Source organism: Heterodontus francisci, chromosome 3 (assembly GCF_036365525.1).
Source record: "Heterodontus francisci isolate sHetFra1 chromosome 3, sHetFra1.hap1, whole genome shotgun sequence".
In the NCBI taxonomy this organism is placed as follows: Eukaryota; Metazoa; Chordata; class Chondrichthyes; order Heterodontiformes; family Heterodontidae; genus Heterodontus; species Heterodontus francisci.
In genome coordinates this window covers 176,246,237-176,272,574 of record NC_090373.1, presented here as the reverse complement: position 1 = coordinate 176,272,574, position 26,338 = coordinate 176,246,237, and the positions used below count along the sequence as shown (strand labels likewise).

Sequence of the window (26,338 nt, the reverse complement as noted above, 5' to 3'; positions counted from 1 at the left end):
CCATCCCGTCTATATCTTCCTGTAACCTAAGACACTCCACCTCACTGTTAACCACTCGACCAATCTTTGTGTCATCCGCAACTTACTGATCCTATCCCCACATAGTCATCTATGTCGTTTATATAAATGACAAACAATAGGGGACCCAGCACAGATCCCTGTGGTATGCCACTGGACACTGGTTTCCAGTCACTAAACAGCCGTCTGTCGTCACTCGCTGTCTCCTACAGCTAAGCCAATTTTGAATCCACCTTATCAAGTTACTCTGTATCCCATGTGCATTTGCTTTCTTGATAAGTCTCCCATGTGGGACCATGTCAAATGCTTTGCTGAAATCCATGTAAACTACATCAACTGCACTACTATCATCTACACACCTGTCACATGCTCAAAAAATTCAATCAAATTTGTTCGGCATGACCTCCCTCTGACAAAGCCATGCTGACTATTCCTAATCAAATTTTGCCTCTCCAAGTGGAGATAGATTCTCTGCTTCAGAATTTTCTCCAATAGTTTCTCCATGACTGATGTGAGACTCACTGGTCTGTAGTTCCCTGGCTTATCTCTACAACCTTTCTTAAATAGTGGGACCACATTAGCTGTTCTCCAGTCCTCTGGCACCTCCCCTGTGGCCAGAGAGGAATTAAAAATTAGGGTCAGAGCCCCTGCAATCTCCACCCTCACCTCCCACAGCATCCTGGGACACATATCGTCCGGACCTGGAGATTTGTCCACTTTTAAGCCTTCCAAAACCTCCAATACCTTGTCACTCCCTATGACAATTTGCTCAAGAACCTCACAGTCTCTCTCCCTAAGTTCCATATCCACATCCTCTTTCTCTTGGGTGAAGACAGATGTGAAGTATTCATTCAACACCCTACCAATGTCATCTGGCTCCATCCACAAATTTCCCCCTTGGTCCCTAATGGGTCCTACTCTTTCCCTGGTTATCCTCTTCCCATTGATATACTTATAGAATATCTTGGGATTTTCCCTACTTTTACCAGCCAGAGCTTTCTCATATCCCCTCTTTGCTGTCCTAATTGCTTTCTTAAGCTCCATCCTACACTTCCTGTATTCCACTAATGCTTCCATTGATTAGCTCTCCTTGTATTTGCTGAAAGCCTCTCTTTTCCTTCTCATCGTACCCTGAATCTTTCTGGTCATCCTTGGCTTGTTGCTCCTACCTATTATCCTAGAGGAACATGTTGGGCCTGTACCCTCCTCATTTCCTTTTTGAATGCCCCCTACTGCTCTTCTGTAGATTTCCCGACAAGTAACTCTTTCCAGTCTACCTTGGCCAGATCCTGACTAATTTTACTAAAATTTGCTCTCCCCCAATCCAAAACCTTTTTTTGCAACTTGTCTATTTCTTTCTCCATAACAAGCTTAAATTGTACCATGTTGTGGTCGCTATCACCAAAATGCGCCCCCACCAACACATCAACCACCTGTCCGGCTTCATTCCCCAGAATTAGGTCCAGCACTGCACCCTCCCTTGTTGGATCCTCTACATATTGAGCTAAAAAGTTCTCCTGTATACATTTTAAGAACTCCACTCCATCTAAGCCCTTAACATGATGACTATCCCAATTAATGTTGGGAAAGTTGAAATCACCTGATATAATTACCCTAGTATTTGTACACACCTCTGCAAATTGTGCACATATTTGCTCCTCAATTTCCCGCTGACTAACTGGGGGTCTATAATAAACACCTAGCAATGTGGCTGTCCCTTTTTTATTCCTAAACTCTACCCATAAAGCTTCATTTGATGCCCCCTCCAAGATATCATCTCTCCTTACTGCAGTAACTGACTCCTTAACTAATATTGCAATGCCCCCTCCTCTTTTTCCAGAATTTTCTGTTTTGGTTTTTCATCAACCCTGTTTAAAATGGCATTCTGAGTGTGCAAGCCATTGGTTAGGACAAGCATGCACTCATTTGAATGCCACCTCTGATGCTTTATGCAGGTGGTCACACTTTCCATGGCAGTAGACATCATCGCAAAGGCCATTGCACTCTGATTTAAATCGACCTCCAGTCTCTTCTAGGAGTCTCCATTGCAGGTAAGAGGCTGGGAATTCTGTGGCAAGTAACTCCTGACTCCCCAGTCTACCATCTACAAGACACAAATTAGGTGATGGAATACTCCTTACTTGCCTGGATGGGTGCAGTTCCAACAAAACGCAGGACACTCGGCACCATCCAGGAGAAAGCAGCCCATTTGATTGGCACCCCATCCACCACCTTGAACATTCACTCCCTCCACCACTGGCACACAGTGGCAGCAGTGTGTACCATCTACAAGATGCACTGCAGCAACGCACCAAGGCTCCTTCGACAGCACCTTCCAAACCCGCGACCTCTACCACCTAGAAGGACAAGGGCAGCAGTTGCATGGGAACACCGCCACCTGCAAGTTCCCCTCCAAACCACACACCATCCTGATTTGGAACTATATTGCCGTTCCTTCACTGTCACCGGGTCAAAATCCTGTAACTCCCTTCCTAACAGCTCTGTGGGTGTACCTACCCCACATGGACTGCAGCGGATCAAGAAGGCAGCTCACCACCACATCAAGGGCAATTATGGATGGGCAGTAAATGGCCTAGCCAGCGATGCCCACGTCCCATGAATGAATTTTAAAAAAAGATAGCCATGTTTCATTCTTGCACCCTTCTCAGAGAAAATTGAGAAGTTGACAGTGTTGTCAAAATAAAATCTGAAATTAGTTGGGTGAGGGCTTGAAAACTATAAACGTTAACAAGTCCTGTCAGTCTTCCCCTGTTTGCTTCTGCTGCTTCCTGAGTAAGAACGAAGCATTATTCTCTGTGGTAACTCCACCTTATCTTTCATACTAGCAGTTTGTAGATTAAATCTGCAATGGAGGATTGAAAAGTGCAGAAAGAGTGATAACTCAGTAAACACCAGGCATTGTCCCCACCAATGAAACAATTTGAGTTTGCAGGACACGATATTAAAATATTGTTATTTTAACTGAAGTTTGACATTTTATTGGAGTCACCAAGATGAGGGATGTTGGATGATAGTGTCAGTAACAAACACTCCCTAGGTCAGCTAAAGGCAGTGTATAGCTTCCTACTATGCCCCAGCAATGTACCTCAACCCCAGCCACAGTAAAGTACACCCCATTGCTCCAGTCTGACATTTATTTGCTTCCAGCATCAGTCATCCTTGAGATCTCTGGGAGTGAGATTGTAAGTTTACTGTTAGTGTGGGGTATTTTTTATAGTCTTATTACCACAAAGATTTGTGTGTAGCCTACTCAAACTCTCTGAAGGACCTTACAGCCAGCAGAAAAGAAAGTCTTCCATTAATTGAGACTGGATTTACGCGCTCGTGCTAGGGTGGAAGACCAATTCTTATTTTGTAACTTCTGGCAGAGGAGTTTGAGGAGATAGTTGCAGTTATCTTGATCAAACAGTCAGAAATTACAGCACTGAAGGAGGCTCCTGTACTAACTGTTCAACCACAGCTGTGTACTACAATCCCACTTCCTTGCCCTTTTCCCATGTTCTTGTATATTTTTCCTTTTCAAGTACTTATTCAGTTGTATTTTTACATTACTAGTGGGGGAGACCAAAATTAGGGGCCATAAATAAAAGATAGTCACTAATAAATCCAGTAGGGAATTCAGAAAAAACTTCGTTATCCAGAGAATGGTTCGAGTGTAGAATTCACTACCACAGGGAAAAGTTGAGGTGAATAATTGATGCATTTAAGGGGATGCTAAACACGCGAGGGAGAAAGGAATAGAAAATTAGGCTCATAAGGTTAGGTGAAGAGGATGGAAGAGGCCTGTGTGATGCATAAAGTGCCACTTAACTTAACCCTTCTTCCTTCTGGCAATAATATTCACTCCATGCCCCCTTTTCAGGTACAGACAGTAAACCTAATACTTTCATACCTAAGGCTGGCTTTGTAGAGGGGTGCCTGGTCAGTTTACACAACATATTCAGAGTAGGGTGTTACAATGACTCCATTTAATCTACCTGAGGTCTCAGTAAGTTCTCCAGTTCAGCAACTTCTCTGAATTAAAAAGACTGTACTCCTTTACTGGCCTGCTGAGGTTAATAGAAAGCACTGTTAGGAGCACTGGGTTCCAGCCACTGGAAATTTTTCTGTTTATTAAAAAAATATATAGTTTTGTCAAAACATTGATCCATTTCAGTTACCAAGCTGCAATAAAGAAAAATAAATTACAGCTGAAAGGGGCACTGTGTCTCCATGTTTCCTATGCTGTTGAAGTGAATCCAACTTATTTAATTAATAAATAACTATTAAACATCTTAGAGCATGTTTTTACCTGGAACGTACATTTGTAATAATCAGTTGCTTAAATACTCATAAGAATTTTTAGTAATAGGCAGTGTTCCTTGGATTCAAATAGCTTGCCCATTTCTCATCATATCTCTCCAGAGGGTGGCAGTTTACCACCACCTTTTCAAGGGCATTTAGGGATGGACAATAAATGTTGGCCTAGCCAGCGATGCTCATATCCCATGAACAATTTTTTTTTTTAAATGCATCACATTGCTGTTTGAACCCACTCATACTGTCTACTTTGTTGGTCCTCATTGGTAACTTATTCCAAAAGCCTATAAACCTGCAAGATGAAGATGTTCTGTTTGCTCAACTTGCAAATGTTTAACTTGATCCTTTGGTATTGGATCCCCTTGCTTCACTTAACAATTCTGCTATTTGATTTAATAGAGTTATTTCCTCACCAACAACAGTGTTTCTGATCTGAGTTGTTATAGAGATACAGCACCGAAACAGGCCCTTCGGCCTAACGAGTCCGCGCTGACCATCAACCACCCATTTATACTAATCCCATTTTCCTTCTCACATCCCCACTTTCCGTCAATTCTCTTACCACCTACCTACACTGGGGGCAATTTTTTACCATGGTCAGTTTACCTATCAACCCGCATGTCTTTGGCATGTGGGAGGAAACCGGAGCACCCGGAGGAAACCCACGCGGTCACTGGGAAACTCCGCACAGGCAGTACCCAGAACCAAACCCGGGTCGCTGGAGCTGTGAGGCTGCAGTGCTAGCCACTGCGCCGCTGTGCTGCCCTTATTGGGTCTCTTAACACAAACCTGGGCAACCCCTCCCAACCCCAACCACCAAGCATCCTCTCTGCTCTATGGAAGTACTTTATCCAAACCTACCTCATTTTCCACCTAAATAAGCCAACGTGTTGTCCAGGAATGAATCTTCTGAGTGCTGTTGTATTGCTGGTGATTGCATATAATTTCACGCCAGGCAATCCAGACATTGATTTTGCAATTCACTTGAAACGACTTTCTCTTGTGGAATTACCTGCAGTTTCAGTGAGCAAACGACAACTGAATAAGCCTAATCATTTAACCATCTGACACAAAATGTGCTAATACGTTTTGCTTCATTCTCTTGAATAGAAACCGCTCTTTCGGCTCAGTGCCCCAATCAAGAAGGAGGTAAGGATGACGCAGCTCCTTCACTGGAAGACCAGCAGGATTGTACCAACTCTCTGTCTAAAGACTCAACCCCAGGTATCGCCGATTCAAACACATCGCCTCATAGCTTAGTATTTATTAAAATAAAAATTGCTGGCCAATTAATAAAATTAATTGAGGGGGGGCAATGTTCTGTCATTCCGACAATAGTTTGAGGTAAAGGTTTGGTGGGATCAAAGTAAAATGTATACAACACAATGATGCCAATGTGTGCTGCACCTGACTTACACCATGTCTGCAGTTATCCAGTATGGTGATATGCCTGCTTTAACCTATCAAGTGCCTGACCGGCGTAGAATTCTAGAACCACGTCTCCTCCCTCCACCCACTCCCACTCCCACCCACAGCCTGTCAGCTGTCAATGTGGTCAAAGTCAGGAAGGCTGTTTGGCGATTGAGGAGGGCTACATAAAGTCAAGGGTCCATCAGGCTGGAGCAAGTTTGCCAAAATCACATTTTCAGTTTTATATGTTGAGAGTAAATGGATGGGAACTCTCCCGAGTGGTAACCCGCAGTTTATCTGGTGAAGGAGGTTTCCAGATTGATCACTAGTTCCCACTGAGTTAGCTGATCTCAGACAAGTAGTTAGTTGGTTGCTACAACTGTTCTCGAGAACTGCAATTAGGGGTGGGGAAAATCAGCCTGATTGCTATCTAGCACCCTTCTCCTGAAACTGTGACATGGACTTCTGGTGAAGATAGGATCATCAGCTGTGATGTCCTCCATACTTAAATAAGCCATAAATGCTCTCCAGAGATACTCCCCTATCAAAAATGGTCATGTGGGTGAGGTAATGGAAGGCACCCAGTACTACTGGTAGCGTATCCCCAGTTCATGCTTTAGGGACTGGAGGCAAGGAGAGAAAATTATCACAGGATAAAAAAGCAGTATAAAATGATGGCTCACCATTGGCCTTTAGCAGAGGTGGGCCTAAGAAATGCAGAAATGCTGAATGGCTCCAGGATCCATTCTTCTTCTATACCGTGTTAGCTAGTTTCCAGCTAGAGTCCTATGATTAAACTCAGCCCTCCTTGCTGTGGGGAGGAAAATCAGAAAGAGTTCCCATTCTTAATTGTTCACTACTATCCTGTGCACATGGAGGGGTTTTGGGTGAGGAGAGAATCAAACTCAAATGTGATGCCCTGCCTCGGTTGAAGAACTTGCTGACATTGTCCAAACTCATGCATGAGCAATAAAATACCAGGTATCCTACAGCAGAGTTGGTGTCCAGAGGAGACAGGAAAACTGAGGTATGGGGAGGAGTATAAGTATAATTCTGAAGTATTGAAGATGGGGAAATGGGCCAGAATACAGATGGTTGCTCATGGCTAGAGTCTTGTTTCATTTCATATATCCTGTATGCTGTGGTCTTTCTGAGATTATCAAATTAGTCCTAACTAGTACTTCATTTACAGAGTGTACAATGGGGTCTCTGGTCCTTTGGGAACTAGGGTGACACCTCAGTAGCATCAGATGAGATGTTTGTCTCATTTTTCATTACAAGAGACATTGGGATTGAAATCGCACTGTATAATATTAGTAAAAGGAAAAGTTAATGTGTTTGATATCCCCTTATCTGCTATTTTAAAGGAGTGGTTGATCTGTTTAACACACTAGCACGTCCATTACTAACATTACAATTCCAACCTGTGAATGTTCTGCCCTCTAGTCCTTCACAAGGTAATCTATTTGCGAAGAAAACATGGGCTTGTAAAATCAGTCATTTCCATCTTCTTCACAATGCTATGCAGTTACCAAAGGATTCAGCCACTTGAGTGGACCATGTCTGATCATGAGGATAGGCTGAACCAAAATACCATTGATATTGTGTACATGTTGAGAACTATCGACAAAGCAGTAGATTTTTTTTTCAATTAAAACAATAGGCTGAATTTTACACCCCTTCCAAAGAGTGGGAAGGTGATGGGGGGGGCGGGAGTGGAGTAAAATAGAGCGGGAGGCTGCTGGCGCCCTTTCCGACCTGCTCCCGCCTCTGCCGCTACTTTACGCAGGGCGGCAGCGGCGACAAACGTCCTTCTTGCCCCACGCCAATCAACTTAACGACCACTTAAGTGCCTTCGCCCACCTCCACGGGGATTTTACTCGTGGCTGACAAAAGCAAGGGGTTATTGACTGGCCGGTGGGGGAGCCCTCATGATCAGCCCAATGGAGGGCCGCCCCCGCTACCCCAACCACCCGCAAAACACCCCTCTTTTCCCCCCACCCCACTCGACCACCCTTGCCTCGCCGGGGCCTGGCCATTACTCCCAGCGAGGCAACCAAAACTTAACTTGGTTCCAGGCTCCCAGACGTCTTTTCTTCACACTGGGCTGTTGTCCCAGCAGTGGCCACCGCTCCGGTGGCGCTGCTGGGACTAAGAGCTGCTGGCCCGCTGATTGGCCGGCAGCTCTATTAGGCAGGACTTCCTGCCTCAAGCAGATAGAAGTCCCGCCTCAGAGCAATTAAAGCCTGGGGACCTGCAAAATACGGGTCAGATCCCCAGGTGAGGCGGAAGTGGGTTCGCCACCGCCTTTTCAGTCGGTGGCCGGCTCCTGTCCGCCACGGGTAAAATCCCATCCAATATCTTCAATTTTAAGTAAATATTCTTTTGTTTACTTTAAAGCCATGGCAGAACCTAAGGATGAGAAAAATAATGGAAAAGTTGTGAAGAAGAAAATGTATGGTCCAAAGAAAGTAAGTAATTTATAGTTACTGCCATTTCTGCAGGGTACAAGTGTTGCCAGACAGTTTGTATACTTATCATGCAAAGAAAATACATTTTAGAATTAATATTTTAGGCATGTCAGAGTGACGCTGCACTCTGGAGACATGACATGTTGTCGCAGAGTTTGGCAGGTTTGCTTCACGTCAGTTTTCCCCACATGTTGAGTTCACAGTCTAAGCTTTGCCAGCATGGAGAAAGCACGAACGGATCTTCCTTTTTCACTGCCCCCAGAACAATCCCTCCCAGAATACATTCACATGTCCAGAGGCTGTTCACACAATGGAAGCTAAGTGCTTTTTTTTTTGCTCTCTTACACCCTCTTGCACACTCCAAAGTATATTTCTCCTTGCCTATCCATTTCTCATTCCATCTGGTCATTCACTCTCCCACTCATTCTATTCATGTTTTCATACTGAAACTTGGGCACGGAGTCCTTGTGTTTTATTTTTTTCTACTCCCTCACACTTTCTCTCATTGTGCACTTCAATTGGGGTTTATTTGTGTCTGGAGAAACTGCAGCAGTCAGGAGCAGAGCCCCAGCTATTTGTAAATACCTCCAAATGGTAACAATGTGCCACATGGTTCCCTTCCAGTTCAGGCTAGTAATATTTTTAGAATTAGAACATTACAGCGCAGTACAGGCCCTTCGGCCCTCGATGTTACACCGACCTGTGAAACCATCTGACCTACACTATTCCATTTTCATCCATATGTCTATCCAATGACCACTTAAATGCCCTTAAAGTTGGCGAATCTACTACTGCTGCAGGCAGGGCGTTCCACGCCCCTACTACTCTCTGAGTAAAGAAACTACCTCTGACATCTGTCCTATATCTATCACCCCTCAACTTAAAGCTATGTCCCCTCGTGTTTGCCATCACCATCCGAGGAAAAAGACTCTCACTATCCACCCTATCTAACCCTCTGATTATCTTGTATGTCTCTATTAAGTCACCTCTCCTCCTCCTTCTCTCCAACGAAAACAACCTCAGGTCCCTCAGCCTTTCCTCGTAAGACCTTCCCTCCATACCAGGCAACATTCTAGTAAATCTCCTCTGCACCCTTTCCAAAGCTTCCACATCCTTCCTATAATGCGGTGACCAGAACTGCACGCAATACTCCAGGTGCGGTCTCACCAGAGTTTTGTACAGCTGCAGCATGAACTCGTGGCTCCGAAACTCGATCCCCCTACTAATAAAAGCTAACACACCATATGCCTTCTTAACAGCCCTATTAACCTGGGTAGCAACTTTCAGGGATTTATGTACCTGGACACCAAGATCTCTCTGCTCATCTACACTACCAAGAATCTTCCCATTAGCCCAGTTCTCTGCATTCCTGTTACTCCTTCCAAAGTGAATCACCTCACACTTTTCCGCGTTAAACTCCATTTGCCATCTCTCAGCCCAGCTCTGCAGCCTATCTATGTCCCTCTGTACCCTACAACATCCTTCGGCACTATCCACAACTCCACCGACCTTAGTGTCATCCGCAAATTTACTAACCCACCCTTCTACACCCTCATCCAGGTCATTTATAAAAATGACAAACAGCAGTGGCCCCAAAACAGATCCTTGCGGTACACCACTAGTAACTAAACTCCAGGATGAACATTTGCCATCAACCACCACCCTCTGTCTTCTTTCAGCTAGCCAATTTCTGATCCAAAGCTCTAAATCACCTTCAACCCCATACCTCCGTATTTTCTGCAATAGCCTACCGTGGGGAACCTTATCAAACGCCTTACTGAAATCCATATACACCACATCCACTGCTTTACCCTCATCCACCTGTTTGGTCACCTTCTCGAAAAACTCAATAAGGTTTGTGAGGCACGACCTACCCTTCACAAAACCGTGCTGACTATCGCTAATGAACTTATTCTTTTCAAGATGATTATAAATCCTGTCTCTTATAACCTTTTCCAACATTTTACCCACAACCGAAGCAAGGCTCACAGGTCTATAATTACCAGGGCTGTCTCTACTCCCCTTCTTGAACAAGGGGACAACATTTGCTATCCTCCAGTCTTCCGGCACTATTCCTGTCGACAATGGCAATATAAAGATCAAGGACAAAGGCTCTGCAATCTCCTCCCTAGCTTCCCAGAGAATCCTAGGATAAATCCCATCTGGCCCAGGGGACTTATCTATTTTCACACTTTCCAAAATTGCTAACACCTCCTCCTTGTGAACCTCAATCCCATCTAGCCTAGTAGCCTGAATCTCAGTTTTCTCCTCGACAACATTTTCTTTCTCTACTGTAAATACTGACGAAAAATATTCATTTAACACTTCCCCTATCTCCTCTGATTCCACACACAACTTCCCACTCCTATCCTTGATTGGCCCTAATCTAACTCTAGTCATTCTTTTATTCCTGATACACCTATAGAAAGCCTTAGGGTTTTCCCTGATCCTATCCGCCAATGACTTCTCGTGTCCTCTCCTTGCTCTTCTTAGCTCTCCCTTTAGTTCCTTCCTGGCTAGCTTGTAACTCTCAAGCGCCCTAACTGAGCCTTCACGTCTCATCCTAACATAAGCCTTCTTCTTCCTCTTGACAAGCGCTTCAACTTCTTTAGTAAACCACGGCTCCCTCGCTCGACAACTTCCTCCCTGCCTGACAGGTACATACTTATCAAGGACACGCAGTAGCTGCTCCTTGAATAAGCTCCACATTTCGATTGTTCCCATCCCCTGCAGTTTCCTTCCCCATCCTACGCATCCTAAATCTTGCCTAATCGCATCATAATTTCCTTTCCCCCAGTTATAATTCTTGCCCTGCGGTATATACCTGTCCCTGCCCATCGCTAAGGTAAACCTAACCGAATTGTGATCACTATCACCAAAGTGCTCACCTACATCTAAATCTAACACCTGGCCGGGTTCATTACCCAGTACCAAATCCAATGTGGCATCGCCCCTGGTTGGCCTGTCTACATAAAGTATTTGTCCAGATCAGGGGAGTCCAAGCTTTTATCTTCATGAGCTGTCTGCTGGGCATCTCTGAGGTAAGGAAAGGAAGGGGGCCAGGTGAAGTTTAAATCCACGATTCCGATAATTTGCTGGTACCTCAAAATGATGATGCTAACAGTTCTGAATGAGGATTCATCCACCACTGAGGCAACAGCATCAAGGACAGCCCATTCCAAGCCTCCAGGTCCACAAATTCAAATGGAACGAAACCAGTAAATAAGCAGTTCAGGTGTAGATAGGACTCAGCAGCCTGGTCTTCAAGGGCCAGATTATGCAACTGGAGCTTGAACACCCGTGATTTATATAATAGTTATACATGACACTGGAGTGGCAACCTAGATTATGCAAAGACCTGAGCATATATTCTCATCTGATACTTCAGTGCAGTACTGAGGGAGTGCTGCACTATCGGGAGTTCTGTCTCTTGGGTGAGATGTCAAACTGAGGCCCCATCTGCCCTCTCAGGTGGATGTAACAGACCACGTCAGAATACTTCTAAGAAGAGTAGAGGAGATATCCTTGATGGCCCAGACAATATTCCTCAAACAAACAGTTTATCTGGTCATTTATCACATTGCTGCTTCTCGGACCTCAGTGTGTACAAGTTAGCTGTCACATTTCCTGAATTACAACAGTGCCCATACTTTAAAAGTACTTCATTGGCTGTATAGTACTTTGGAAATCCTGAGGTTGTGAAAGGAGCTATATAAATGCAAGATTTTCTTTTTAGTTATTGCATTTTTTCTTAAATATGTTCATGGGATTTGGACATCACTGAAAAGGCCAGCATTGATTGCCCATCCCTAATTGCCCTTGAGAAGGTGGTCATGAGTTGTTGCCTTGAGCTGATGCAGTCTGTGTGGTGTTAAGTACACCCACAGTGCCGTTAGGTAGAGAAGGGAGTTCCAGGATTTTGACTCCACGACGATGAAAAAAAAAGGTGAAGTCACACGGGATCAGAGGTGAGCTGGCAAGATGGATACAGAACTGGCTCGGTCATAGAAGACAGAGGGTAGCAGTGGAAGGGTGCTTTTCTGAATGGAGGGATGTGACGAGTGGTGTGCCACAGGGATCAGTGCTGGGACCTTTGCTGTTTGTAGTACATATAAATGATTTGGAGGAAAATGTAGCTGGTCTGACTTGCGGACGACACAAAGGTTGGTGGAGTTGCGGATAGTGATGAGGATTGTCAGAGGATACAGCTGGATATAGATCAGTTGGAGAAATGGCAGATGGAGTTTCATCCGGACAAATGTGAGGTAATGCATTTTGGAAGGTCTAATACAGTTTGGAAGTATACAGTAAATGGCAGGACCCTTAGGAGTATTGACAGGCAGAGAGATCTGGGCGTACAGGTCCACAGATCACTGAAAGTGGCAACGCAGGTGGATAAGCTAGTCAAGAAGGCAGTGGCACAGTGGTTAGCACCGCAGCCTCACAGCTCCAGCGACCCGGGTTCAATTCTGGGTACTGCCTGTGTGGAGTTTGCAAGTTCTCCCTGTGTCTGCCTGGGTTTCCTCCGGATGCTCCGGTTTCCTCCCACAGCCAAAAGACTTGCAGGTTGATAGGTAAATTGGCCCTAGTATAGGTAGGTGGTAGGGGAATATAGGGACAGGTGAGGATGTGGTAGGAATATGGGATTAGTGTAGGATTAGTATAAATGGGTGGTTAATGGTTGGCACTGACTCGGTGGGCCGAAGGGCCTGTTTCAGTGCTGTATCTCTAAATCAAATCAAGGGATACGGTTGGGGCAGAGAGTATAAAAATTGGCAAGTCATGCTGCAGCTGTACAGAACCTTAGTTAGGCAACACTTGGAATATTGGGTACAATTGTGGTCGCCACGCTACCAGAAGGATGTGGAGGCTTTGGAGAGGGTACAGAAAAGGTTTACCAGGATGTTGCCTGGTCTGGAGGGTATTAACTATGAGGAGAGGTTGGATAAGCTCGGATTGTTTTCACTGGAACGACGGAGGTGGAGGGGCGACATGATAGAGGTTTACAAAGTTATGAGTGGCATGGACAGAGTGGATAGTCAGAAGCTTTTTCCCAGGGTGGAGGAGTCAGTTACTATGAGACAGAGACATAGGTTTAAGGTGCAAGGAGCAAAGTTTAGAGGGGATGTGCGAGGCAAGTTTTTTACACAGAGTGTGGTGAGTGGCTGGAACTTGCTGCCGGGGGAGGTGGTGGAAGCAGGTACGATAGCAATGTTTAAGAGGCATCTTGAAAAATACATGACTAGGATGGGAATAGAGGGATACGGACCCCGGAAGTGCAGAAGGTTTTAGTTTCGACAGGCATCAAGATCGGCGCAGGCTTGGAGGGCCGAATGGCCTGTTCCTGTGCTGATCTGTTCTTTGATGAAGGAACAGCGTGTATTTCCAAGTCGGAATAGCGTGAGATTCGGAGGGGAACTCAGTTGTGGAGCTGGTCCTATGCTTGCGGCTGCTGTTCTTCTAGGTGGTAGAGGTTGCAGGTTTGGGAGGTGCTGCCAAAGAAGCCATGGCGAATTGTTGCAGTGCATCTTGTAGGTGATGTACGAGGCAGCTGTCGGGCGCCGGTGGTGGAGGGAGTGAATGTTTAAGGTGGTCGAAGGGGTGCTGATCAAGCGGGCTGCTTTGTCCTGGATGTCGAGCTGCTTGAGTGTTGTTGGAGCTGCACCCGTCCAGGCAAGTGGAGAGTATTCCATCACACTCCTGACTTGTAGATGGTGGAAAAGCTTTGAGGGGATTCAAGAAATTTGTCACTGTCCACAGAATTCCCAGCCTCTGGCCTATCACAGTATTTATGCAGCTGGTCCAGTTAAGTTTCTAGTCAATGGTAACCCCTATTATGTTGATGGTCGGGGATTCAGCGATGGTATTACCATTGAACATCAAGGGGAAGTAGTTAAACTCTCTCTTGTTGGGGATGGTCATTACCTGACACTTGTGTGGTGCAAATGTTATTTGCCACTTCTGAGCCAGATCTTGCTGCATGCAGGCACAGACACCTAACTTCATTAGCTGAGAAGTTGTGAATGGGACCGAACATTGTGCAATCATCAGCAAACAGCCCCGATCCTGACCTTATGGAGGGAGGTCATTGATGAAATAGCTGAAGATGGTTGGGACTAGGATACTGCCCTGATAAACTCCTGCAGCAATGTCCTGGGACTAAGGCGATTAGCCTCCAACAACTGCAGATGCTGGAAATCCGAAATAAAAACAGAAAATTCTGGAAATACTCAGCATCTGTGGAGAGAAAAACAGTTCTGATGAAAAGTTATGACCTGTAATGTTAGCTCTCTTTCTCTGTGCACAGATGCTGCAAGACCTGCTGTGTATTTCCAGCATTTTTTGTTTTTATTTTATCATCTTCTGTGCTAGATATGACACCAGCCAGTGGAGAGATTTCCCATTGACTTCAATTTTTCTAGGGCTCCTTGATGCCGCACTTGGTCAAATGCTGCCTTAATGTCAAGGTCAGTAATTCTCACCTCACCTCTGGAATTCAACTCTTTTGTCCATGTTTGGACCAAGGCTGTAATGAGGTCTGGAGCTGAGTGGTCCTGGCGGAACCCAAACTGAGCATTGATAAGCAGGTTATTGCTGAGTAGGTGCTGTTTGGTAGCACTGCCAATGACACCTTCCATCGCTTTGCTGATGATTGAGAGTAGCCTGATGAAGCGGTAATTGGCCAGGTTGGATTTGTTCTTTTTGTGGACAGGACATACCTAGAAATGTTTCTACTTTGTTGGGTAGATCCCAGTGTTAACCTGTATTGTAGCACCTTCATAGTAATTCATTGTATGTGATGTGTTTAAGGTGTTGCTGAGAGATATGATCAGGTGCTATATGAATACAAGTGTTTGTTTTAATTTTGGATGGCTAGGAGGATGAAAAGTCTTCTGGCCTTGTTCAAGATCTGAGGCCATCATCTCCTGAATTACTTGATCAGATGCACTTTGAACAACAACTGTGCAGACTTCAGCTTCTGTCTCACACAGCTAGTGCCCTCTCTCATTATTTTGTTACACCAAGAGCCAGCCCCAGTATAATGAATTTAATTTAAGTGAATATCCTGAGACAATTGGAAACATGAGCAACTTATTGAAAGATACATTTGTGGAGAGATCAGTAAGATGCATAAAGCTTGTTTTAATGAATGTCTAATGGAAAAAACCTACTTGTTCAAATCATATTTTATGCATCTCAGCACTCGCATACAATCTGTTGCAGAAGGCCTTTTGGTATACACTGTTTTATATATTAAAGCATAATCTTTGTTTAAATATTCTGCCCATCTGCTAGTCTTATTTAAAGGATTGATAAACAGGTGGGCTTGTGAACTGCTTCAGGCTGTACTTTCAGTTTTTTATTTCTTGCCAATTGTCTCCTCTCCCGAAGGTGCTGTCTTATACTGGGTCACAGTTCTATGGAAACTGGCTTCTGTCTGGGTATGGTTATAAGTGACCACTCTTGTTTGAACGCAGACAGTGAGCATTAAGCAGGCTATTCAATACAGCCAAGCCCGATCCTGTCCCATATGGGATTCAGACATGAGGGCACTTTCCAGCAAGGTTCAGGAGCTTCGACTGTTCTCTTCCCCCATCTCCATCCTCATACCACCCAGCTCCAGCACTGAGGCCAGTCGTACCTTTGGCTGAGAGCCTTTCTCATCTTTTGTACTAGGTATCTTATTAGCAACTCAGTAAACCTGCCAGGGGAAGACTCATTTTCAATATCTACAGTAGTGAATATGCCTTATCTAAGTGGCATTCCCTCAGGGGAAGGGGTTGCTAGGTACTGGAATACTGTTCAGCCATTTTGAAGTAGCGAATTTTAATTGGGCAAGTTTAGTGATGTTGTGCAAAGCCCTGTTGAAATTTGAGATTGTCTCCTGGCGTATTCCATTTATTTTATATCCATCCTTCTCCATCCCTGTCCCCAACATTAATTAATATCTAGATCAAAACCCTAAGTAACTAGGCAGGTTGTAACTGTAGCTTTACCACAGGAGCTGCCGATGCTTCAGCCAGAACTCCATCTTTATGATCAGATCACAGTGCTGATGTAGCTGAACAGCAACATTCTGTATCAACAGTAGGTGTCCCAGTGTAGTTTCAATGAAAGCGAAGGGCAGTGACTTGATACTGGCCAGAGGGTCATTCCGGAGCCACTGGGAAAGGTCATGGCTGGTGCCGTACTTTCTTAAAGTTAAGCGACTCCCTACTGGCTCTTCAGTTGGCTGCTAGGAGTGTCCCTACATGTTTTCAAAAGGAACATTTTGAAATAACTCTCCATTGAAATAACTCTCCAACTCCTTACAGCACCAGATGAAAACTGGCAGGCCTCTGCTGGAGATACTCACTTGATGATTTTTTAAAAAAATAAAACCCATCAAAGAGTCAGCTTGATTCAGTGGTAGCATTTTCATCTCTGTGTCAGAAGGTTGTGGATTTTTCCTTTTATTCTTGGAATGTGGTCAAGGCTGTCATTTATTACCCATCCTTTGGTTGCCATGAGAAGATGGTGGTGGGACGTTCTTGATAGCAGTTTTTGATAGTGGCTTGCTAGGCCACTTAGAGGACAGTTAAGGATCTGTAGACCATCTAGACCGGACTGGGTAAGGACAGCACCTTTCATATCCTAAAGGAAGGTAGTGAACAAGTTGTAATTTTAACGATAATCCAACAGCTTCATGGCCACTTCAAAGCCCACTCCAGCACTTGGGCACGAAATCCAGGCAGGCGCTTAAGTACAATGCTACTTTGATGGAGGTTCCATCTGTTGGATGAGACATTAAACCAAGGTCCCATCTGCCTGTTCGGCTGGACATAAAAGATGCCGTGGCACTATTCAATGAAGAGCAGGAACTTCTCCTGGCCAACATTTATCCCTCAACCAACAACAGTAATAACAGATTAAATACTCGCATATCTCATTGCTATTTGTTGTGTGTGAATTGGCTTCCATGTTTGCCTACAAAACAGCAATGACTACACTACAAAGTAATTCCAGGGATGTGAAAGGCACTGTATGAATGCAATTTCCTCTGGCATCTTTTTTGAACACAATGGGTGAATACCTCAATTGAAAAAGTACTTCCCCGAAGTTGCCTTCTGCATTTAAACTTCCAGTAGTTGGTTTAACAATTTCTAAACTATACATAGAATTTACAGCACAAAATCAGACCATTTGGTCCAACCAGTCCATGCTGGCATTTATACTCCACACAAGCCTCCTCCACACACCGTACTTCATCGAACCCTTTCAGTATATTCCTTTCTCCCCTATGTGCATATCTAGCTTCCCTTAAATGCATCTCTACTATTCATCTGAACTATTACTTGTGGTAGCAAGTTCCACATTCTAACCACTCTCTGAGTAAAGAATTTTTTCTTAATTTCTTACTGTATTTATTGGTGACTATTTTATATTTATGACCCACTAGTTTTGGTTCCCCCAAAAGTGGAAACATTTTCTTTATATCTACCCTGCTTGAACCCCTTTATAATTTTGAAGAACTCTATTAGGTCACCCACTCAAGAAACAACATCGGAAAAGTGTCGGATAAAGAAGTAGCTCAATTCTTTCTCCCAGGTTTTCTAGCTCCACAATTTTCCTGTTTCATAGGGCATATTCTCTAGTCTCGACTGGCGCTGTGGTTGGATCAGAACCATCCAAAATGCAGGAGTCAGCTCAAAGACCCTTAACCTGAGAGAAATAAGGAATTTACGCAGGTTTTTTAAAAAAAATTAATTGACAAGGGTAATGATGAGAGAAAAGAGTGGGATTGTAGACTCTTGACACAGTTACGTAGAATATTCTGTGCACAATCTTAGTTATGCCAGATGGTTGGAATCAATAAATGAGAAGAGCAGCAATTAGGTATTGTGTGCTGCAAAGAAAGTTCTAAATTGAATGTTCTTTTGAAAGTTTGGTGATTGTGGACCTTTAGGGAAAGCCAGATGAAGGTAGAATGCAATCCTGTCATCTGTCAGGGAGAAAGAGGTCTGTGAATGAGCTGTTGTATTTAGATCCTGATGTGGTAACATTGTAGCAATGTATCGCACAGGCAGCTGAGTGTTGATCTGAGGGAAACAGCTCCAGAGGCGTTAGTTCAAACTCTTTGGAACATTTGTCCGCGCAGATACTGCATCTACAGCAGAATCTCTCAGCCAACAAAGGGGCTGACAAATGAGGATAGCATGTCGGACTTGGTTTCACCTTGTGTGGCATCACCTCTGCATTTGCTGCAATGTAATGTGTCTCTATGTTTCATGAGTGTGCAACATTGTATCTGTCTTTGAAATGTCGTCCTCGTGTTTGTCGGAGTGAAACTTTCCCATAGTGTTCTGTGTTCTTCAGCTTTGCCCTATGATCAGTGCTCACTGCTGTCCCTGTTCAACATTGTGCAGTGTTGCCCCAAGGTCCATGCTGTACAGCACGGCCTCTGGTCCTCCATAGTGTCAGCCTTTCCTTCAGCACTATGTAACTTGCTGCTGAATTAGCAGTGTTGACAACAGGAGTGTTATCAAACAATCACCCTGAATCCAGTACACTTCAATGTTGTATGATAGCTCATTCATCACCTCAGGTTTCTCCCATCACCGATGTTTCACCACATTGTTATATAGCTCAAAATGCTCAATGCAATGCAATGTAAATTTAGAAGGGTAAAATCTACAACTGTATCACTGTTTTTTCACAGTTCAAGTGGGAATAATACAAGCATGTCATCAAGCTTTTGGTTGCTCCTCTTAATATCTCTTTCCCTGACTTCGCAACTCACGACTTCTGTCTCATTAAAGCTCTACAAGGCATCTTGGCATGTCCCTCTATGTTGAACTCTATATACGTGCACGTTGGTGTTGTTCCCATGGCCATTATTCTTCACTGAAATCCTAGGTGGAGGAGGAGGGGTAAAAGTGCAGTTGCATTAGGTCAGCCCCCCTACATACTGAAAGCACAGCTGCCACTGGTGGAGAGATTAAAATCCTGACAACACAGAGCATGCACGGAACAATCATGGATGTCATCACTGTGTGCGGACATTTGCCAGCTTGTCAATATGAATGCGCGTATGCGCGCGCTGACATTACCATGTAATGATATACTCACCCCTCAATAGCCGTGATCACCGGCTCCCTTACCCCTAACAGTATCCCACTCCCTCCCGCCATCCCCGCTTCAATCGCCACTTTCAATTTCCCATTCCATCCCGGCTCCCCGCTTCCCTCCCTCGGGTGCTCACTCCCGACTTCCCCCTTGGCTGTTCACCTCCTGCCACCCTCCCCCTCCCCCAAACTCCCGCTGCTTCTCAGGGCAGCGAGGTGGGGAGCGAACGGCCAAAGGTTGATGGGGCGATATGGGGAGTGAGGAAAGGAGGCAGCGAGCAGCTGGGCGGGGGCGGGGTGCAAGCAGACGTGCGTAGGAGGAAGCGGCAAAGAGAAGCAGAGATGGCGGGAGGGAGCGGGATACTGTTGGGTGGGATGGAGTTGGCAATCGCAGCCACTGACAGGATTTGGGTTAATTCGTTTTGTGTGTCAAATTGAGCAGCACCATCTTTATTACTGGCAGTTGCTTGAGATGTCGCAGACAGTGACGTTTCAGGCTGCATTTGCACATGTGCCAGCACTGCGCCACCTAGTGGTTGCATTGTCAGCAAACGCAGCAAAATCTAGATGTGGAAGAGGCCAATATTGGAGGCATGCAGAAATGTTGGAGGGTTGTAGGGCTGGAGAAGGTTGCAGAGAAAGGGAGAGGAAGGTCCAAGGAGGGATTTGAAAACCAGGAACAGAATTTTAAAGTTGAGGTGTTAACAGACCTTGAGTAAGTCATTGAGTATGATGTAATGGGTGAGCAGGACTTGGTGTGAATTAGGATGAGCTAAAGTTTATGTAGAATGGAAGATGGGAGGCCGGGTAGGTTAACATTGGGATAGTTGAGTCTGAAAGCATTGCAGGTTTCAGCAGCAGCTGGGCTGATGCAGTGCGAAGTCAGGCAATGTTAGTTATAAAAGCCAACTACACCCCCTCCTGGTCTGTCTATACTATTGCAGTACCACACTATATGGTTGACTCCTAGTGCCCTGTGAAGGGACCCATCACCGTCATCATCTGTGGGAAACTAGCAGTAAATGTAGCCTTTCCTATTTATCTCCAAAATGGATATATGTAAAAGAAACTGATGGAAATACTTATCCTCATTTAAAAAGTGAAACACGCAGGTTAACATTTCTGATGGAGAAGGTGCCTGATCCAGAACCTCAAACTCTTCTGTATTTATGGCATTTTCTATTTTGTTATCAGATTTCCATTGCGGCAGTTATTTTTTCCATTTTAAGCTGTGTGCAGCAGATGCTGATTACATGACATTGCCTCCAATTATTTCTGTTTATTTAATATTTCTCTTCCCACAGCCACCTCAGCAAATCTCATCACAGCACTATCCAGACAACGATCCTGACTACTGTGTGTGGATGCCCCCTTCAGGTACATATCTGCAATGGCAAGAAAGATTTTGACTTTTGGAGAGATGAACTGTCATTGGGCTAGAATTTGCTGAAAAAATAACTGTATTAATGTGCAACACAACTGGCAACTGGTGGCGAGGAAGAGATAACACTTGAATTGCGAATCACCATAAGTTACTGGCTGATTTGCACCGTTCCACTGTTAGTTTTGCGAAAACAGCATCTCACAATTAACCTCACCTTGATTTTCAAGAAGTTACTGTATTAGTGCATGGATCTCCACAGGAAGTTAAGTCTGTTAATTAGCAGTGCAAGTACCCTTTTAAGGATGTGATAATTAATGATGGCTACCAGTCAACCCCTCTAGCTCAGAAAGTAACCAATTAAAAGTGTCATATTTCTTCAGGTAGTGAGTTGTTGAAGATTTATAAAATGTCCAATTTTGGGTTTTTTTTTTTTTTCTTACTTTTCTTTCCTGTGTCTTTCCCTCTGTCTTGGCATAATCTTTCTTTCCCTCTGTTTATTTTTTGTTCTGTACCTGATTTGTCATTGAATTTAGCCGCCTTCTTGGTATTTCCTCTGTTTCTTTCTCCATCCTTAAATCTCATTGGTTAAGGAGATAGATTGTCACCCTGTCATTCACCAAGGCTGCAGAGACCCCAAAACCCTTAACATGCTGTTATCAGCTCAAACTTTCAGCAATTTACAGGGAAAAAACATTTTGATCTGAAGGACACAGGAAAAGTATCTAACTAAAGGGGCAAACTGTGAGATGCCCTGCTTCAGCAAATTCTGACCCAATATGTCAAATTAATTTTTATATAAAATTATATTCTCTCTCCACCACTTCCTGATAACATTTCTTGCTGTTGAAATAAACAGAACTGACCAAAAAAGTTATTGCAAAACACAACTGCTTTTTATAGTATTTTTAAAATATTCAATTTTAAACACGCACTTAGCGAGAGGTTCAATATGCCTTGTTTGATCAAATTTTGTCTGTTTCCTCCATGAAGTGTTTATCTATATTGAGTACATTTAAAAAAAAAGATGAGCACATTTCATGTCACTGGATAATTGATATGTTCTCTGATGGTATGTTTTATATAAGTGTTTGTGGATTTTAATTTCTGTTCTGATTCAGCTGGTGCACAACCCATTAATTAAAAACTAGGGAAAGACACTCAAAAAATTCCCACTGAATAGGGTTCATGCAGATCACCAGCTCTTCTTTGACAGCCCTTCCCAAACTCACAACCTCTATTTAGAACAGTGAGTCTCAAGGGGAAACATACAAGATCCTGAGGGGTCTTGACAGGGTGGATGTGGAAAGGGTGTTTCCCCTTGTGGGAGAACCTAGAACTAGGGGTCACTGTTTAAAAAGAGGGGGTTGCCCATTTAAGACAGAGATGAGGAGAATTGTTTTCTCTGAGGGTCGCGCAGTGGCTAGCACCACAGCCTCACAGCTCCAGCGACCTGGGTTCGGTTCCGGGTACTGCCTATGCGGAGTTTGCAAGTTCTCCCTGTGACCGTGTGGGTTTCCTCTGGTTTCCTCCCACATGCCAAAGACTTGCAGGTTGATAGGTAAATTGGCCATTGTAGGTGGTAGGAGAATTGAGGGAAGGTGGGGATGTGAGAGGAAAAAATGGGATTAATATAGAATTAGTATAAATGTGTGGTTGATGGTTGGCACGGACTTGGTGGGCCGAAGGGCCTGTTTCGGCGCTGTATCTCTCTATGACTCTATGAGGGTCGTGAGTCTTTGGAATTCTCTTCCTCAAAAGGCGGTGGAAGCAGAGTCTTTGAATATTTTAAAGGCAGAGGTAAACAGATTCTTGATAAGCAAGGGGGTGGAAGGTTATCAGGGGTAGGTGGAAATATGGAGTAATCAGTTCAGCCATGAACTTATTGAATGGCAGAGCAGGCTCGAGGGGCCAAGTGGCCTACTCCTGCTCCTAATTCGTATGCTCATATGTTCAAAGTGTTGTCCCAAAAGCAATGCCACAGCTGAGGCCATATGAGAGAATAAGCCAGAACCCTCATCCCCACCACTCATGTGACGTTACAGAACCAGACCAGCTCCCACTTGTGCAGCACAAGTTGTCATAAACGCGAGGAACAACAATGTAGTTTTATAAGCTAGATTTATGTTACCATTACAATATACAACTGTAAGATCGAATTTCCAACACTTGTGGGGCTGTAACTAAGAAGAAGAACTGGCTGAACGTGGAGCCCGACTTGAGACTGAAGCTCTTCAGCCTGGAAGCAGAAATCACCTTGTTAGTGTCTCATCAAAAGCAGCGTCATTCTTCCCATTAATTCTGTTGACTTTTTTTTGTGGTGGCAAGCAAAAGCGGGCTTGGTAGGTTGTCCACATGGTCTTTTGTTCCGCCTAAGTAGTCCGTGCACGAAAAAGTATGAGAACCACTGACCTACAAGATCAAGGGAAGTAGGCACATGGGAACACCACCACCTCAGATTTCCCTCCAAGTCACATACCAGCCTGACTTGGAGTTATATCACAATTCCTTCACTGTTGATGAGTCAAAATTCTGGAACTCCTTACCTAATAGCACTGAGGGTGTACTTTCACCACACGAACTGTAGCAGTTCAAGAAGGCGGCTCACCATCACCTTCTCAAGGACAGTAAATGCTGGTCTTGCCAGTGATGCTCGTATCCCATGAATGAATAAGAAAAACTACTCCTGCTGCCCTTCCCCCTCACATGTCTGCTTCTGGGATCTTGCTGTGTGTGGAAAAACAGCATTCAGCACATTTCTAGCAGAGTTGCTGGGACACCACATGAATGCAATTGCATTTTTTGTTTTGGGATAATAGTGAAGATTTGGAGATGTCCCCTAACACTAGAAGTAATAAAGATAATCATTTATTCAGTAGAGGGTCGTAACAAGAGATCACAAAATAGCAGGTCTATTCTAACTTAAGATGCAAAAAGAATCTACAGTTCATTACTCTAACCCATCCAGTTAAAATATCCAAATGTTTTTGGAGCTTTTGTCTCCATTATCCTACATGGAAGTTCATTCCATGTGTTGGTCACTTCCTGTATGAAGAACTTTCTGAAATCAAATGGTTCCCAACCCTTTTTTGGTAAAGCCATTTGCATAGTTTGTGATCTTAATATGAAGTGGGAAGAGTTCAAATCAGTGTATTTTTACTCTATTTAAAGTACTACAGCTCATAGAGTCATTTACGGCACAGGAGGAGGCCGTTCGGCCTGTCCAGTCCATGCCGGTGTCATATTTGTTGTTATAAGACCGGATTGTTCACACCTTTTTATTTTCTCTTCCCAAGGTCAAACGGGCGATGGTAGAACACACCTGAATGACAAATATGGTTATTGAAGGCTCAAGACAGTCACCATGTCTCAAGGTCTTTGACCCCACTGTGGGAAATCTGAAAACGTGGCTGTGCTGCCACCTTCAGATCACCAGGTTTGGATTCTGGGCATTGAAGCTACAGCAGCTGTCGGTGCCGTATTAAATTGGACAACAGCACAACCCTGTGAATTTGGTTAATGTCATTTTGCTGCTGTTTTGTATCCCTGCACCCCACCCTATTTAGGATGTTTGCGGAATCTTTCTGTGTGTGAAAAAAACCATTTGGATAAAGAACGTTGCTCCTTTTTGGGTTGGAGGAGAGGGAGAATCACAGTCCAACCGATGCTTTTGCCCAACAGACACATCCAGTGATATCACACTGCGGAGCCTTGGGAAACGATTCTGCATCTACAGCTCCTTGCGCGGTGAGCTTGTGGTTTCGACAACACCCCCAGGGGCAACTCCCTCCCTTCCCACCTCCCCCGCCCCCACCCCCACCCAGTGAGGCCAGGCTCTTCCACACAAGAAACGAAAACAGGAGTTTTTCTCTTTTAATTTTCTCTTGAGAGCTGGAACTCCAGCTTTTTCAAGCTGCGAGCAGAGGCTCAGAGATACTTGCTGCAGCAGCAAGTCTGTGGAAGCCACGGGTGACGGAGAGTCTGGCCACCAATATCTACTAGTCCACATCATGCACACCATTACTTCGAATGAAGTTTTGTATGAGGCGCCCACAGTAAGTAGCCGTAACAGTGTGCTGGATTCACTTCTGTTTATTACATCATCATTTTAACCATGTTTTTGGTTTCTGCAGTGTCTGCACCTATTTTGTTTCTGTAACAGAAACTTCAGATACAATACCAGGGTCAAGTTATGTCTTCAGGCTCCCCTTTAGAAGCCTCGCCCACCTGAAGTTCATACCAGAAACCTTTGGGGTGTACCATGCATCATTTTCCTGACCGTTAAAGGTGCAGAGCACCCCCAGAATTTCAGAAACATTAATCAGAAAAGTATCCCTTGTAGGTGTTCATATATCAGCAACCATATTGTGTTGTCACTTTGAAAGGGGAGAGGCTGTGCTTTAGTATTGTGTTCAGCTGCTTTGTTATAATGGGAATAAATCTTTTTCATTGGAACTGAGAGTATGATTTTTTTAACTTGTTTATATTTAATGTTACTTAAGCAATGACTTTGGGCTTTTGTAGACCAGGAATGTACTTTGTGATGCCAAGCTACCTCTAATTGGATTTACCTAAGTATGGGCTTGGGATCACAGCTGTTCCTGCTCTTAGCAGCCCTGGATTTACTGCTGTTTAATAGCTCACCTCAGTAGCTTCAGTCACATCTGAACATACTACCCACAGGAGCAGTGAAACATCAAGCTTTGACATTTTATCTCATTGTTAGTCTACATTTTTTAAAAGCAAAAATATGTAATCACCCATGTATTCCTTACACCTCTTGTAATCTCCACCAGGAAACTTTTAAGAATTACATGAATACAGTGTTTTCTAAAGTGTTTTTATCTACTAGTGTGCTGTCCTTCCCCCACCCCCTAGCTTATTTGTCTTATTGAAGAGAGGCAAGGATCATTTTCCTCTTCTACATCCCCATTCAGATCAGCAAAATAAAACATCTTTAAATATTTGAACATTCACCACCTCTCCATTTTACCAGTATCTTTTTGGAAGGGGGATAAATAGTTATGGGCCAACTTCTGTATAAGGGTTTAACTCTTCTGTTTTTTTACTACGTTGAGGAGTTGGAGCAGTTTTGTTTCATTTGAATCTAGGTGAAAGGCAGATTCCTAAAATTTTCCAGTACAGGAGGAGGCCATTCTGTCTGTTGTGCTTGTGACAGTTTCCAGTTAGTTCCATTATCCTGCCCTTTGCCTGTACCTTTTCAAACTAGGTATTTTGCCACTTCCATTTTGAAAACTATTACAGATTCTGCTTCCACCACTGTTTTGTGCAATGCATTCCATGTTCGAGCAAGCCTCTGTGTGAAACAATGCATGCCTTCTTTTGATGATTATGTTTACGTTTATGCAATCTGACTACAAACACGGACCAGTGAAACAGTTCTTTTTTTGCTTCAGTTACCCTAACAAAACCCTTTATAATTTTGAATATCTCTGGCAGATCTCTTCTTGTTGTAATGGGGCAGCACCAACTTCTCTCCTCATAAGTAAAGCTTCTCAGCCCTGGGATCATTTTGGCAAAGGTCCTCTGCACCCTCTCCATGGCCTTGGCATCCTTCCTAAAGTCAGGTGGCCAAAACTGGGCACAATATTCTAATTGCTGTTTAACCAGCG

At 44.1% G+C, this 26,338-nt stretch overlaps 1 protein-coding gene across 2 annotated transcripts in view; it reads left to right on the top strand.

Annotated features, from left to right (window-relative positions):
- Positions 1 to 25,172, top strand: part of slc4a1ap (solute carrier family 4 member 1 adaptor protein) — a 203,912-nt gene extending 178,740 nt beyond the window's left edge. The window contains exons 12-15 of one of the 2 annotated variants that reach the window (XM_068027773.1): positions 5,449 to 5,562; positions 8,149 to 8,219; positions 20,629 to 20,701; positions 24,002 to 25,172. In XM_068027773.1, coding sequence (XP_067883874.1) covers positions 5,449 to 5,562; positions 8,149 to 8,219; positions 20,629 to 20,701; positions 24,002 to 24,051 — 308 coding nt within the window. In that variant the 3' untranslated portion in view covers positions 24,052 to 25,172. The remainder of the gene's footprint in view (positions 1 to 5,448; positions 5,563 to 8,148; positions 8,220 to 20,628; positions 20,702 to 24,001) is intronic. The other variant, XM_068027774.1, reaches the window with a different exon arrangement.
- Positions 25,173 to 26,338: the final 1,166 nt, after the last annotated feature.